Source organism: Passer domesticus, chromosome 2 (assembly GCF_036417665.1).
Source record: "Passer domesticus isolate bPasDom1 chromosome 2, bPasDom1.hap1, whole genome shotgun sequence".
Classification (NCBI taxonomy): domain Eukaryota; kingdom Metazoa; phylum Chordata; class Aves; order Passeriformes; family Passeridae; genus Passer; species Passer domesticus.
Window position 1 is genome coordinate 70,460,187 of NC_087475.1, and position 16,470 is coordinate 70,476,656.

The 16,470-nt window shown below is 45.1% G+C and overlaps 2 protein-coding genes across 8 annotated transcripts in view; one reads left to right on the forward strand and one right to left on the reverse strand.

The window, feature by feature from the left end:
• PAN3 (poly(A) specific ribonuclease subunit PAN3) overlaps window positions 1–7,725 on the reverse strand; it is a 119,597-nt gene extending 111,872 nt beyond the window's left edge. For all 6 annotated transcript variants that reach the window (XM_064409126.1, XM_064409130.1, XM_064409128.1 and 3 more), the window contains exon 1: window positions 7,098–7,725. In XM_064409126.1, the coding sequence (XP_064265196.1) occupies window positions 7,098–7,521 (424 nt within the window). In that variant the 5' untranslated portion in view covers window positions 7,522–7,725. The remainder of the gene's footprint in view (window positions 1–7,097) is intronic.
• A 494-nt stretch (window positions 7,726–8,219) lies between these two features.
• The window catches only part of FLT3 (fms related receptor tyrosine kinase 3), a 49,291-nt gene continuing 41,040 nt past the window's right edge, over window positions 8,220–16,470 (forward strand). The window contains exons 1-2 of one of the 2 annotated variants that reach the window (XM_064409122.1): window positions 8,220–8,529; window positions 8,714–15,514. In XM_064409122.1, the coding sequence (XP_064265192.1) occupies window positions 15,460–15,514 (55 nt within the window). In that variant the 5' untranslated portion in view covers window positions 8,220–8,529; window positions 8,714–15,459. The remainder of the gene's footprint in view (window positions 8,530–8,713; window positions 15,515–16,470) is intronic. The other variant, XM_064409123.1, reaches the window with a different exon arrangement.

The window sequence follows — 16,470 nt, forward strand, 5'->3', positions numbered from 1 at the left end:
CAGGCATGAGAGGCAAAAATGAAAGCACACGCCTGGGTTAGGACACTGTCACAGAGTGCAGTCAGAGGGCGGACAGCACAAATGAACCAAGTTGGCTGAAAGGCAGACAGGAAGCAAAACAGTTTGGGAAATGCTGCCTTATTTACAAACACTCCCACAACGCCACGAGATATTCATGGGCAAGAAACAGAAAACAGCTATCTTTACCATAATAGTAAATGGCTGGGCTGTCTTTTTTTTTTATATATACTTCACATATCATAGAAGCATCTGATGAAGATGAAGCATCTGATGAAGACAGAAAAAAAGTATAGGTGCCATCCTTCTGCTCTGTAAGTCTTGTTACAGAGGCTAGAGTAGCTGCATTCCTCCGCATGGACCAAATCCAAAAGCACAGTGATAATACCAATTACAGTTGATACTTTCTCAAAAGAGTAATCGGAAGTATTCTGTTATCAGAAACAGCAACTTAAAGTGATACAATTACTTAATACCATAGCTTTCAGAGCTAACCCTCTCCAAAATCTTTTACAATTCCTCAAAAATTGCACTGAATTGTTCAATAAGCTGCATCCATTTTTTCAAACATTTAAGGTTTTAATAGCCTCCAACTAAAACTCAAATTTTTATTTAAAAAGATTGCATGAAGCACATGCAGATAACCTCAAGAGAACATAAGGACATTTTTCACAGCAGATGTGAGAAGGCATAAAAGAAAGGAAAAGCCTTCCTGCCATTTGCCTCAGCAGCAGACCAACTGAAGTTGACAGACTACATAAACTACAGGAATCACACATTGTATGACCAATTTGACAACAACCTGTATAATGTGGGTCTCTGCTCCCACCTTTGTATATCTGCGCTTTGTCTCTACAGCTCTATTCTCAAATTTTAAAAAGGTCATGAGTAAAAGGCTGTCAAAAAGCAAATTAAAAAAAAATACAATTAAGTTCTAAGCACAAAATATCTTTGAGAATCAAACAAGGCAACCAACCACATGATTGGAGCTTTTTTAACTACTGAAAGACTCATGAAGCCTACACACACAAAAGAGTGTGATTAATTTCAACTCATGTCCTTACACACACAGTGATTCACCACACCATTCTTCTGGTGGCATAAAGCATAACATCTTTACTAGAAAGCAACAAATCAGGAAAACATCAGCCACATCAGCTTACTATCTAAATCCCTGCACTGACCCCTTTTCATCAGCTGCCTCAAAACCAAGATTATTTTTTCTGCTTTGGAGGTTCTATAGAAATGCTTGTGTCTATCACCCTAGCCTCACCATTTGCCCACTTTACCCACAACAGTCTGAATTTGCTTCTAGCTGGAAGCATGGAAACCTTTCCAAGCTAATCCTCAGAGTCACTACTTTCTGGACATTCAAATAATTCCTGAAGGCCCACTCCTACAGCAATACCTAAAAAAAAAAAAAAAATCAGTTTCTAATACCTTCTAGACAGAAATTAAACAGGGACATCCCCAGTCTTGAAAAACAAGCTTCCCATTACTAAGATATAGCAGAGACTTTGCTCCTGTAACCTCCCCACTCACACTCCTTTCCACAGTGCTACAGTATTCTTCAGTACCCAGCACAGGGTGGGTCCTACCAGAAACAAGGAATTACCAATACTCCTCAGATATCCACAGTTCTTGTGAAATATCTGAACTCTGAATGATTTCCTATGCAATAAAGAAAAAAACACAAGGCACATAAACAGATAAAATGAAAGCAAATTAATAGTGTATTTTTTTTAAATTTCACTGCCCTCAAAACCTCAAATAACTTTTCAGATTGAGAAATTTTTCCTTCTCTCTCTTTTTTCCATAGCTCTCCCAAATCATTTTCCTCCTATGGGTCATTCACTTAACAGATCCTTGTGGGTCTCTTCCAACGCAGAATATTCTGTGATTCTGTTATTTCCACATGAAACACATAAAAGCAAAAAGAAAACCCATGTCTAATTGCCTCATTTCTGGAGCTGACATGTGAGACAAATAGTGATTAAGTGAACTCAGTAACTTTCATTTCCTCTCATGCATCTCTAAGAAGTTATTGGTTTTACTCTTCACTTCTCAATTGTATCGGTCTCCAAATGCTAAGAATTTTTTCCCCATTTCTTAAAGATATTCAGAACAAAGCAAGATGAAAATTGTATGATCTGTCAACTCCTGGAAAAGGCATAATGAAAATTAAAGAGTGAGGTACCTCTAAAGGAAAAAAAACCCAACCAACTGAGGTACACAACTAACATAGCATCACTCACAGAAAGTACAAACATGTTTGGAAAAAGAATTCTCAACCATACACCTTCACTATAACATGTACTTTCTCCACAGAAGTGGAGAAGAAACAAATCCCAGAAAAAGTGAAGAGTATGTGACATACTGCAACTATACTTGTACTTAGAAGTTTCATATAACTGTTTCTAAACACTTCAACTTGTAAATACTGAAATGCTACCAAAGATAAGAAAAATCCACATTTAGAATAACCCTGGTCAGTTTCACTGATAATAAAGGTAATCTGTTGGACTACATTTCACTAAGAAATGTAGTCCAACAGATTACCTTTATTATCAGTTTTGATGAATAGCTGTCTTTCCATTTTTTCTATATCAGCTGCTCCATCTTGTTTAAAAAGAAGCGTACTGGTATGGTAAAGAATTAAGCACCCTTTAAAAACCAGAACATTTGCAAATGTCTCTGTCTTTCCACTCCAAGCCTAATGTATTTAGGGATGTCACAAAACCTAAGCTGTAATGCTCACTAAACCAAACATGGAGCAAATGCATACAGAATTGCTACAGCAGTGGCCACTACTGCCCTGACTGGACACAACATGCAGATGGTTGGCTATGAAAACAGAAATAATGTTTTTATTAGGGCTGTGAAAACAAACATAATGCTTTTATCAGCCCAACCCAACACATGCCAAGTCCTGATGTCCCTTTCCACCTTCTCGCAGGCTGGCAATAAAAGTCTATTCACAGATGGGCTGTTCTCAGCAGCCACAGAAAAATGCCACCTTGCAGAAACAGAGACCTGTTTTCCAACTACAGATTTCCTAGGAGGGCTTTTGCAAAAGACTTTCTAGCAGAGAACCAGAAGCAAACATGTCATATGAGAGGGTGGGCTAGGCTCTGGCACTGGAAACACACATAGCAGCAGCACTGCTGCTGTGGCCAGCTCCTCACAGGCAGCTCCGTGGCTGCCACTGGGCCCAGAGCACACCCAGCACTCCTCAGCTCAGCAGCCCAGGGCTTTGTAGGAATCAGAAGCCAGAAGAAAGGGTGAGTACTATGTACTATGAACTTCACAGCACAAAGTGGGGCAAAAATTAGCAAATGTTTGGAGCCATACTTCAGCTTGTATCTATCAATATATAATATGAGATCTACATGCAAAAGAATATTACACTGTTCAACTACCTGAAAGCTAAGAAATACAAAGGCAGTTGTCCATACAACTTTAACTCATCTGACCTAGGTATAGGCATGATACATTTTAGTACCACAATACTTCCCTCTAGACCTTTCCTCAGGGAGCACTGAGAAGGGATGACAGCCTGGGAAGGGGCCCACAGCATGCAGCAAAGCAGGCTGCTGGTCTGCTGCTTACAGAAGCTGCAAAGTGCCACAGAGAACAGAGAGGACATACAAGGAGAGAAATTCTTCATGCTACCATGCTCTCGTTCCATAAGCTACTCCTTTAAATCCTGTTAATCAAACATATATATTTTCCCCTAAAAAGCAAGTGCCAGTCATTCCTCCACCTCTGCTTCTTCTATAGCCTTTAGACATGTGGGACATACATCTATTAGAAAAGCACCATCAGCAAATTTAAGTAGCTATCAAATTTGGAGAAAATGCATTATTTTCCTTTCCCCCTTATTTTGTAACAGAAGTTCTACATAAAAAGGATTAATGTTTTTAAATAATATTTTAGATAGGCTATGTACATTCTTGTCAGTACCTACACATATCAACTACATTCCCTATTCTGTATGCAGTCAGCTGGCCACCTTACTCTTGGAAGGTGAAGCATGTAGAAGGCTGAGGCCTCAGCTCTGGTGGAAGAAGCAGAAATGGTGCTTTGAACATGTGCTCCATGGTCAAATAGTCTGGGGGCAGTGAGCAGCAGTGCTGCCTTCTGAGAGTGGGTGGAGTTCGTGGGCATGGTCAGTCTTGCCCCCCAGGAACATAAAAATCCACACCATCAAGCCAAAGCCACATTAAGCCCAAGACCTCATCATCTCTGACACTGGACAGCAGTAGCTGTGTGGACAAAAGCATAAGTACAAGGCAAGGATAAAGCAGGATTTCCCAGTAGGCTTTCAGCCACATATATGTGGGGGAAGATGAGTCTGATCCAGAGACAGGGATTTTTTTGTATTTAATAATCCCAAGGAGAGTTTTCTTCCAAGACTATCTGATCACTTCCAGAATTCTGTCAGATGTTAGCACACCAAACATCTATGGGCACAGAATAGCTTAACCACACATCACCTGAGAAACTCCTCCTGGTTAGTTCTGAGGATGTCAGCTGCTCATTCCTCTTCATACTCCAATAGTGAAATACTTCCACACTGGAATATTTCTTGCCTTTTCATTTCTCACCATCTCCTCATCACCAACATTCTTACCACCCATGTGGTGAAAATAAGTTGGTATTTGGGGAGCCCTTGTGATTACCACAGAAAAACCTATAAGTAAATTAATAATCCGGTACTCAAAGCAGGATTAGAGTAACACGCATGTTAGAATGAGGCACTGACCCACTTTTAACAATAAATAGGACTACCCAGTTAATTAGTCAATGAGCATTATCTCCTCTGTGCACTGAATGAGGCTGGTGTCCAGTGAGGAAGGAGCAAGAGAAGGTGGCATCCACAGCCACCTTAAGACTACCAAATACTTCTGAATTAGACAGTCAGTGACTGTAGAGGCAGGTGATTTTTGGCAATTCCTACTTTCATATTCTTAACCTCAGAACTTTTTTAATATGACTATATGTCTTACTTCCTATATCCACAGAAATAAAACTTTCATTCCATCTACTTGTAAATCATACTGTTAACACCACAGGCCATCAGCAAGGTAAGGAAGTTAGATACTAGCTTGTCAGTACCTACACATATCAACTTCAGATTTTGAAGGAGCAAAGTTTAGAAGTGAGATTAGGCCCATTTCCTGGCTTTTCAACTTTACTTTCCCTGTCCTTTGTTTCTGGGCTCTTTTTCCTAGCCAGTGTCCTTCAAGATCCACCAATGGAAGCTTTTGCCCTCTACAACAAGCAATGTGGCCTTCCCAGCAGACAGCCACTGACGGCATTGTAGCAGATTTATCCATTCTTGGTGCCCTCACTCCTCAACTGGGTACAACTGCAGCAAACATCTTCAATAGAAGCAAGCATTTCAAATAATTTAACTGCTCAGCAGTAGCAACCCCCAAGCATACACAAATTCTGAAGGCTTTTGCCTTAGATTCAGGGCTTAGGCAACTTTTTAACTGTTTCTTGGAAGAGCATCCTTCACATAGGAGCTTTTACCTGCAAATTAAATTATGCATCCTCTCCTCAAGTCTGAATCTCCTAACCATTTTGTTTCCCACAGGAAAAAAAGTGTGTTTCACACCAAACTCTGTCCAAATGAAAAATTAGCAAAGACTTATTGCTGCTAAATCCCTCCAACATATTTCTATTTGATTAAAAAAAAAGGCAAGAGAGCCTTCAGCTTGAATAACTTAAGTTCAACAAAAATCTGGAAGACTTTTAATAGAAAGCCATATGCAGTAGTATATTAAAGGCCCCTCCTGAAAGGGGAGACATGACAGTGTTGTGTAAATGCAAGACACTGAGAAGCTACCAACTACAGAGATAATACTCAGCAGCACAAGCTTACCACACCTGGCAAAACAACAACTGCAGGACCCTGAAAGATCTAGTAAGCACTAAAAACCTACATGCAAGATGTTCAGCATGGTTGCATATTAATGTAAGAAAAAATATGGTTGTGACCATTTAGTAGCCAAAGCATTTAATGCAAATAAATGCCACATTTGTGTCAAAAATCAATACTGCAGCCAAGCTTAATATACTCGTGGAAAGAGGCACGGCTTTTCTCAAGGAGCATGTTTTCCTAGCCTGCCAAATGCTGCTTCACCTACAAAACAAATGGTTACTACAATCAGTTTACTGCAAGCTCCATCTAACTATCGGCCTGCACGTCAGGGGGATGCAACACCAACCAGCAACAGCAGTGCAGCTCTGTGTGACACACAAGCTATCTGAACTCCCATCATTTGAAAAGGGGCTGCACATAAGGGCTGGAAAAGCTCAGAAAAAGATTTTGAAACAATTTCTGCTCACAGTAGTAAAGAACATAGACATCTATCACAGAAGTATAGTAACATTAAGGTTGGAAGGGATCTGGGGATCATCTAGCCCAATCCCCCTGCCAAGGCAGGATCACCTACAGCAGGTTACACAGAAATCTGTCCAGGTGGGGTTTGAATGTTTCCAGATAGGGAGACTCCATAATCTCCCTGGGCAGCCTGCTCCAATGCTCTGCCACCCTCAGCGTAAGGCAATTCTTTCTCATGATTAAGTGAATCGCAATTTATAATTCTTTTCCCGTAATTTTAGCTGTATTTTAGCTGGAGCATTTCAAACTTCCAAGAGCCGACACTCCATCCACTCTGCTCGGAAGAGCCCATCCAAGGGTAGCGCTCGGGAAAGCGCTGCCTCCCTGCTCCCAGCCTGACTTCGGGCGGGCAATACCTGTGAACCTACACCGAGCCTAGCGCTAGAGGGACGGATGGACAGCTGCCCGGGAGCCCCTTTAAAGCCACACAGGAGGAGCCCCCTCCCACAAACACCTACCCGCTCCTTCCCATCGGCGCGGGCCGGGTCTCCTTGGGCAGCCAGCCCAGCCCCGGGTCCCCCGCCACCACCATGGCTGTTGTTATTTGTTTCCGGCAGCACCGCGGCGTGTCGGGGATCAGGAACAACGCGCCGCCCGCCGCCCCCTCCCGGCAGCGCCCCCAGCCCAGCCCAGCCCAGCCCAGCCCCGGCCGCCCCGCCGCACTCACTCGCCAGCCGCGGGCCATCCAGCCCCCCGCCGCCGCCGCCTCCGCCGCCTCCCGCCCCCAGCTCGGCTTTCTTAGGCCCCACCACCGCTGCCGCCGGGCCCGAGCTGGCCCCGTGAGCCGAGTAGCCCGGCCCGGCGGCGGCGGCGGGCGGGGGGATGCCGAGCGGGAGCCCGCCGAGGGGGGGTGCGGCGGGCCCCGGGCCGGCGGGGGCGGCGCCCGGCTCCTCATGCAGGAACTGGCACTCCTCGCCGTAGAAGCAGGTCTTGTCCTTGGCGTAGTAGCGGCAGAACTTCAGCTTCACGGCCCCGCCGCCGCCGCCGGCCCCCGCCCCGCCGGCCGCCGGACCCGCCACGCCGACCCCCGCCCCCGGCGGCGGCCCCACCACCGGCGACGGCGACGAGCAGGGCAGGCCGCTGCTGTTCATGGCAACCGCCCCGCCGCCGGGGTCGGCACCATGGGGAAGGGGGCGGGCAGGGGGAAGGGGCGCGGGGACCGCCGTCACCCCGGGTCCGGCTCCGGAAGGGGCAGGAGGAGGAGGAGGAGGGGGCGACTCCGCGCCTCTTAAAGGGGCCGCGCGGCCCGGGGCGGCGGCGCCTCCTCCTCCTCAGCGGTCCCGGCGCTCGGGGTTGTTTATGCCATTTTCCTCTTCCTGAGCGGCCGCGCCTGCGCCGGCGCGGAGCACGCTGGGTAGCGCCGCCGGTCGGGCCGCGGAGGCGGAGGGGGAGCGGGGCGGAGGGGAGCCGGGGCTGCAGGAGGGCGGGCGGGCCGGGCGGGGGAGGGACGGAACGGAACGGAACGGAACGGAGCGGAGCCGCGGGCGGCCGAGCGCCGTGTCCGGCGCGGCGAGGGGCGCTGACCGCCCGTGGCGGGGCTGTCAGGCGGGCGGTGACCCCGGCACACGGCCCAGCCCGGCCCCGGGGCCGCTCGGCTCCCGGGCGCTGTGCCAGGCTGGGTCTCCAGCCTTCTCCCGCTCCGCCGCGTCCAGGTCAAAGCAGCCGCCGTGCCAGCAGGATCTCGGCCGGTTTGCCTCGGCAAAAGTTCCGTACCTCGTTGCTGCCGTGAAACCACGGGCAGCGTGCTGGCCGTGCCGTGCCGTGCCGTGCCGTGCCGTGCCGTGCCGTGCCGTGCCGTGCCGTGCCGTGCCGTGCCGTGCCGTGCCGTGCCTGCTGGCGTAACGGGAGCGCGGCCCGAGGGATTCTCCCTCTCCAGGCGACGAGGCGCAGTACTTAAGAAAATGCTTCACGTCTTTTCCCCGGAGCTTGGAGAAGTTTGTTAAGTGAATTTTGACTGACTGTCTTGCGGTGCTACTCAGGATTTTAATTTTTTTTCAATTTTTACTCAGCCAAGTTGTTGGCATAGCTCGTGGTGCTGAAATAGTGTGTATATATGTAGTTGAGAAAATATAAGTTGGAGTGCACTTGACATTATTTTGGTAAGAAAAACATTTACTGTAGAATTAAGATTAATTGTTGTCTATCATAGCCTTCTCTCTTACTAAAAATGAAAAGAAAATCAGGGCCTGCCTAGAAGATGCTTTGACAGTTTGTGTGAAAAGAAATTGAAAAATAATGAGTGAGCTTGTCTCATTGGAACAAATCAAAATCTTTCTTCCTCAGATAGACTGTTCAAAGACCTTGAGAAATAAATGTACCTTAAGCTGAAATCTCAAGATCAAAAATTTTGGACAGAAAACTAGAGAAAGAACAAGACTACAACAGTGTTAAACTTCTGTTTCAGACTGTGTACCAAGAAGACAGGGTGAGGATATAATCTCTCTGTCATTCCCCAACAATTTTTCTGAAGGTTTTTGCCTCAGACTCAGGGCTTGGGCAATTTTTTTTAACTGTTTCTTAGAAGAGCGTCCTTCATATAGGAGCTTTTAGCTGCAAACTAAATTATGCATCCTCTGCCCAAGTCTGAATCCCCTAACCATTTTCTTTCGCATAGGGAAAAGCTTTTAGCTTCTTTCAACAGTATGGCAAAGAGCTCACAGCTTCTGTCTTCCTCCAAGCTTGAAAAGTAGGCCAAAGAGTGGAAAAGCCCTGTTGGTTTCTCCATTAAAATCCCCATGTCAGAGCTCAGACAAACCACAGCAGATTCCATGAGGGAGAAAGACCTCATAAATGCCTCAACCATGGCAAACGTTTCACTCCCAATTTGCACCTTCTGAGATAACCAAAATCTCGGTTTGATTTAGTGGACGGATCAGTCCAGCTGCTTTAGGTGAGGTTCCCTCAGTGCTGCTTGGCTGTGTATCACTCAGCCCCCTGGCATTAGTGCTGTGCCTCTGAGGAGTGGAAATAAGGGCTTCCCTGCACTGTTGCAGCCACACACGGTTGCCTGCAGGTGACACTTCCCTCAGCTCCTGCATTGAAGAGAGTCTGGGAGTGCATTGTTTTCTTTCCCTTTGTCCTGCTGGTCGGTGCGCAGGGAAAATGCCAGCAGAAGGTGGAGGTCTCAGGCAGATGGGGCCTTTAGGGTGCATGGGTTTTTAGAGGAGAATGGGAGGTAGAAGGTGTTTTATTGAGGTCATGCCAGGTGTGAGGGGGAGACAGGAACCCTGTATCATTCTCTGCTTAAGCCTTACTATCAATCATCTATTTATTGCCTCTTATTCCAGGAACAATGTCCCTTGGAAAAATCCCTTCCCTCCTCAGAGTCAGACTGGGTAAAAAAGTTGTATGTACATGTGAGGTGTTTTGAAAGGAATGCACAAAAATGTTACTAAGGGAGAAGAAAAATCTCAGCTTTCACCCAGAGTTTTCCCAAGATCTGTGGGCCTTTTGTCTGGAGCTTTAGTATGGTGGATTTAATGGTATCAAATTATCTTACAAGAGATTTGATGATACACGTAGGGTAATACCTTTTCTGGGTAAACTGGTTGAACATGAAGTTTATTCTTCCAAGCAAAGACTTGAGATGCGTGGCCACTCCCATTGCTGAAGTGTATTCTTACCTGTGTTTTCAGCCTTGTGAATCTGCTTTTCCCACAGCTCTTTTGCTGATCTCTGCATATGTCTAATATTACATGTACAGTGAGGTTAGGAACAAACAAGGACACAAATGGGCTTGTGTACGCACAGCCCACATTTATTCTATCTGCATGCTGTAGCTCAGGTTCAAAACATTCCCACTGGATGTGGGAAGAGCTGAGGTAGTGGACTGGGCAGTAGTGCATATTCCTGCCAGCCTGAGTGCCCACCTAGCTATGAGGTGTGCAGTATGGTGCCAAGCATGTTGGGGTTCTCCCCACCAAAGTCAGCCTAAGTACTGTGCCTCAGCTGCTAAACAGAAAACCAACTTGGAAATGTCCCTCGCCTTTTCTACATTGTCTTGTCCAGTGGAGCAGAAGAGGCTCAGGGTGGCATGAGCCTCTTTTTGTGACTCTGGCAAGCTTTCACCTCTCCTGTCCCTTCATTTCTCTTCACTCTTTACAAGGATGTGGCCTAAGACTGACCAGCAGGGAATGTCCATATGGGAGCCTGACATCTTCTCATTAATCATGTCTTCTCCAGGTTCTGATTTTTATTGCCTGTTCCTGCTGATGAGCCAGAGTGCTGAGGAGGCCCACAGACCATTCTCTGCTTCAGCTTGCTCCCCAGCTTTGTGTAGTGCATGGAGATGTACTATGCATTCCTGCCACGGAGTGATTGATGATATTTTTCTCGCAAAACTGGGTCCCCTGATCATCGCAGCTTGCACCTCTGTGGAGAGTGTTGCTGTACTTTGCATGAAATTCAGGAAGCAAGAGGAAGGAGAAAGAGATAGATACTCCTGGGTCTTGTCCCACTTTGTAGTCAAGTGATAACTGTGGTGTGCTTTTCGACCCAGAAAGGGGGAAATACTGCTGTATGCACGCCTGCAGCCATGGCCAAGTGACAAGAGTTTGTATGAACTGTGCCAGAAAGGCAGAACCAAACATTACCAGATAAAAAATCTGGGGGGGGGGGGGGGTGGGTAATCCTTGGAAAGGAATCATCTGCTAACAGCTCTTTTTTTCCAGCCAAATCAGCTTACAAGTGCCAAGCAGCTCCCCCCATAACATTTGAACCACTCTTGAGAAAGCCACGTTTGCTATTGAGAGTGACAGTTTCTCTTTGTGTCAACCCAGAATTAACATGTTTATTAAATTGTGTGGAAACAAAACCTTAAGTGCAGGCTGGCATCAGATAATGCAAATGAATGACAATACTTTTTAAGGGAAAGAGTTACTGTAGCTGACTTTTTTTTAAGGTGTAGGCAAGACAAGTTTTGTAGGTAAGAATCTTGTTTAACCAACCAAGTAGCTGAAAAAAGTAATGTGTGAACACTGGGTTTGTTCCAACAGTACCAGCTGGGTCTATTATAAGATACTATCTCTACTTACAAAACTGGCCTTAGCACTACTGAAACAGATCAAAGGAAATACTTCTAAACAAAGTTTTCACATAATCTGAATTTAAATTTTAAAGTCTACTGTTATAGTGTATAATCAAGGAAAAAACAGATGTGATCAGGGTCCACAGCAATATCAGACAAGAATTTAGCATTTATGAATTTTTCATAATTTGTAATAATTCATATTTTTTCCAAATAAAGCCTGATACTTCAGGCTATACACCAGCTACTGTCTGAAGTCAGAGGGAGATTGCTGCTCTTGAGGAGATTATTCCACAAATTATCTGCCTTTGAAATATTTGAGAATTACTAGCATGGCAATCAGGATATTGGACTGCATGCACTGACCTGCTGTGGCAACACCCATGGGTCCCTAACTGGGCAATTGTCTTTACTAACTATCTGGAAGAAACCCAGTGTTGCTGCCAACCAGACTCCTATTCATGTGCAAGAAGAAATTCACTTCAACTCAGTGAAGTTTTGAATTCAAATCAAGTCACAAATCAGCAGTTGACCCTGAAGTGTTCTTCCTAGCACCTACATTAATAATGTATGCTAACATTTATATTAATAATGTATGGGGGGGGAGGTCTTAGCCCTAAGCTAGAATTAAAATTAGTGGGAGTACTAAATATAGGTCTAGTTTCCTTGTGCTGGTATTGCTTAGCTAGAGAATGCTCCCACTGGCATAGGCTTTATCTACCCGTTGCAGTGAAGGCCAACCAGGATGTGACATAAGCTGGATAAAATACTTCATAACAAACCATTTTCTCACGGTGGAAAAAAGCCCTGGTCACTCAAAGAATGCTTTACTGTCATATACATGTGTATGATACATTCATTGAACCCTTTCAGACCCCAGTCCAGCATCTTTAGGAATAAGTTAATAGGCAGAATTTATAAACATACTTTGGCTTAGTCCAGTAGGTGTGAACTGTCCTAGATGGTTCTTTCACAGAAGCTTTTACACTGAAAACCTCACCTATACATTAAGGCTTCTGATACCAGATCAGCTGAATCACCAGCAACAGATTTTCATTATTAAATGGTAGTTTCCCCTTGTCAGAATCACAAAAAAGCAAAGTATCTTCAATGGAATCCTAGCAGCTACCAGTGCTGAGTGCATCAGGTGGAGGCGAAAACAAAGCACTTGGGTCACTTGCCAATTTTAAATCAGAGGACAAGGATCCACTTGCCTGGCAGATATGTAAGTGTTTAGACACGTCTTTGTCAGGCTACCCTACTGGCAGTGAGCACTCAGTGACTCGGATGGATGTCTGTTCTTTTCAGAACAGAAGTACAAACTTCTACCCCTGTTTTCTGAGGGCAAAACCTGTGTATATGTGTATGGTTGAAAGGGGTACAGGAAAGTACAAAACACATAACTGATAAAGATGTTGAACTCATTTGGTCCCTAAACTGATCCCTCAGGAACACCACTTGTCGCTGCTCTCCACTTGGATGTGAAGCCATTGACCACAATTCCATGAGTGTAACCATCCAGCCAATTGTCCACCGATTGGTGCCTCTCTGTCAAATTCATGTCTGTCCTCTTTAGACACAAGGTTTCACACAGGACAGGGGCCAATTCTTTGCACAAGTCCAGGTGCAAAGAATTTTGCACCTGGACTTGCTTTTCCCTCACACACCAAAGCTGTAACCCCATCATAGAAGGCCACCAGATTTGTCAGGTGCCATTTGCCCTTAGTGAAGTCATGTTGGCTGTCACCAGTCACCTCCTTATTTTCCATGTGCCTTCTTAGAGTTTCTAGGGGAATCTGCTCCATGATCTTGACAGACACTGAGACTGACTACCCTGGTCTGTAGTTCCTTAGGTCTTTTTTTTTTTTTTTTTCCTAAAGATGATAAGGGATTGGGGTATCTGGTAAGGGATTGGGAGTGAAGTGGCTGGGACTGTTTAGCTTGTAGAAGAGAAGGCTTGGGGAGAACCTTATCAATGTGTATAAATATCTCATGGGGGAGCCAGACTCATTTCAGTGACAGGCCCAGATGCAATGTGCACAAACTGTAACAGGGGAAGTTCTCTCTGAATATCAGGAAACATTTTTATACTGTGAGGTGTTTTAAGTGCTGAATAGATTGCCAGGAAAAGTCGTGGACTCTCCATCCCTGTTCGTATTTAAAACTACTGGATGTGCTCTGGGGCAGCCTGTACTAGCTGATCATATTTTGAGTATAACACTGGACAAGGCACTCTTCAGAGGTGTCTTAAAACCTCATCCATGCTGAGGGACTGTGTACCGGTGCGGGCTGTGGAAAAAAGGGGCAACCTGCCAGCCAAGAAAGCTTGTTGCCACCATGGTATTTTCCTGTTTGCATTGATTTCTTTAATGCCCATGGAATCCTATGCTTCCTTTTCTCGTTTTTGCATCCTTGCAAATATCTACCTCCCTAATTTTCATATCACCCCAGCTTCTGCCTTTGCACTGCAAAACACACAAACTTGTGTTGAGCACCACAGCACAATGCTGTTGACTCAGTCAGTGTGTCTAAGGCAGTCTTGTGAGAGATCATGCATTCATATCCATGAACAATGCTGGCCTCTGTGCCCCACTGCCCCTGCAGTTACCTTCAGGATGTTTTATTGCATCTTCTTTTAGCTATGGTTTGTCTGTCTAGTTCTGATTCATCTACATTTTTATTTTGACTTCCCTAATACAGAAGGTATTTTATTACTGATGCCAAGCAGCTATCAATAAAAATTCTAAATATAATCTCTGAGATGTTTCTGAGAACACTTTATCAGCAATGAGTTTATTTGCTTAGGGATTTTTTTTTATCCAGGTTCTCAACAGTTGCTGAATGAATGCTTAGCCCTTGGCAAGTAAAAATAACAACTGAATGAACAAAAAATATAACCTTATATATAAAATACAACATCTGAGCAAATGATAAAAATCTCCCGGTCTGTCCTGGGGATGACAGGGGAGAAGCTTCAAAGAATCCTTAGAACTGGGTCTGATTTGTGCCCAGTGACTGATGCATAACTCTGCAAGACAGGGAGATCTGTCTGCCTCTCTGCAATGTCTGTTCTGGTACAAATCAGTGGGGCTTTCTGGCCCCAGCAAGTTCAGCTACATCTGGACCAATTCCACCTCTTGCCCCCCAGCAACCTGGAGCCAATGAAGAGGCAGCTCCTGAAGCACTATGCTCCAAGGAAGGTGGCAAGCAGGGGCAGGCTGAGGGCAGAGGGATTCTGCCTCTACAGGCTTGTGTCTGCGCCTGGAGGCCTTTATTTTTATCCCCTAGACAAGTAATCTGTGTAACAACTTCAGAACAGCTGTGGCTCACTTTGAACCTTCCTGCAAACAGTGCTAGTTCCCTGTTCCCCTTGGTGTAAGCACAGCCCCATGCCACGATCCCACTCCCTGCCGGGGTGGCAGCCCCCAGGATCTCAGAGGTGACCACAGCAGGTCCTCTCTCACCAGCAGAGCAAGTGCTCACCAAGCATGGGAAACCTCCCTCGGCCTGCCACGACAGATGTGGCAGGGTATTCCCATGGCATTGCACAAACTTCATTTGGATTTTTTTTTTTGAGCTCTTCAGCTTTGGCAAAACACTTGCTTTTCCCCTCACCAGGACTTGTGGAAATTATGCTTGCTGCCAGCATGTGAAAGCAGAAATTGTAACTGCTTCAAAAATAAAAGTTGATGTGAGACAACACAAATTTACAGGAGAAAATATATCTTAGTAAGTGCGAGCAAAGGATCCGAGACTGAGCAGCTGAAGTGGAGGCAGCTGCTCAGCTTGGTGGAGGCATCCTCTGACAGAAGGAAGATGCTCCCCGAGCCCCAGAGAGGCCCCTCTTCTCCACGTCCCACAGCCGTTTCCTTGTGGCTCAGGTCTCCAGCCCTCTCTTTTGAAGAAGTGGTTTTACTGTGGGCAGTGACATGCACCCTTAAGGCAACCACCTGCAGGCTCAGTTTCACTTGTGGGGCCAGGGCCCTGCAGGGCACCACCAGCCATGACAGCGAGCTGGCCCCACGGCTCCTCCGCTGGAACTCCATTTCAGCTCGCAGGTGAGGTCTTCTTATCACACTCCTCAGGCCCTTTCGTCTCCGTTTCCCACTCTCACTGCATCCCTTCACATCTTTCCTTTCTTTCCCCTTTGATTTCTTTTTCTCTTGAATCTTTTATTTTCTGTCTCATCTTTCTTCTCTCATCTGGAGATGCTCTTCTTCCTCCCATCACCCTAATCTCTCCCAGCCCAGCCTGGCTTTTGCTCTTACTGCATCTGACACATTTTATGCTCAAGGCAAAAAGTATTTAAATTACTGGGGTTTTTTTTGTTCTCTTTCTTATGATGTAAATATATTTCCTGCTGTTAATGCTAGCTTGACCTGAACACTTTAAATAATATACCTGCAATTTCCCACATAAATAATCTGTGAATCAGATACCTTAGTAGAGCAAAATATAATGATGCATCATTGTCTTATCAGTTTTTTTTTGTTGTTGTTTAATGATCTAAATAGAAGAAGGCATGATATTAATATGCAGAAAGTACCTTTTTTTACTGTTAGAGTGAAAAGTTTCGGAATTTTATTTCCTCTACTGAAAATCAGCCCAGCAATTAACTGTTAAGAAAAAAGGAAAATAGTATTTGTTTCCATCTCAAATGCCTGAAACTGTTTTTCTCTAAAATTAATGGCTTGTTCCTATCAAAAATTATCTTGCTGATTCAAAATCCAGGACTGAATGCATGTTTTTCTCCTGATTGATATAGTTCTACTGCATTCCTGAGAAAGTTTTTTAACAACCTGTGGTCCATTTTCAGCTCCATATACAGAGATAATAATATTTACTTCAAAGAGCAATTGTTAGATGTTATTCATTCATGGTTGAAAGTCTATGTGAGCTTCTTGAAGAGAAGGTGGAGTAAAAATGAAAATTAATATTTTATGATCTCATGTTTTGCATGACTGCTGATACTATGAAGCAACCCCTGTCAGAGGGATTTCTGTGTTTTCTTCTT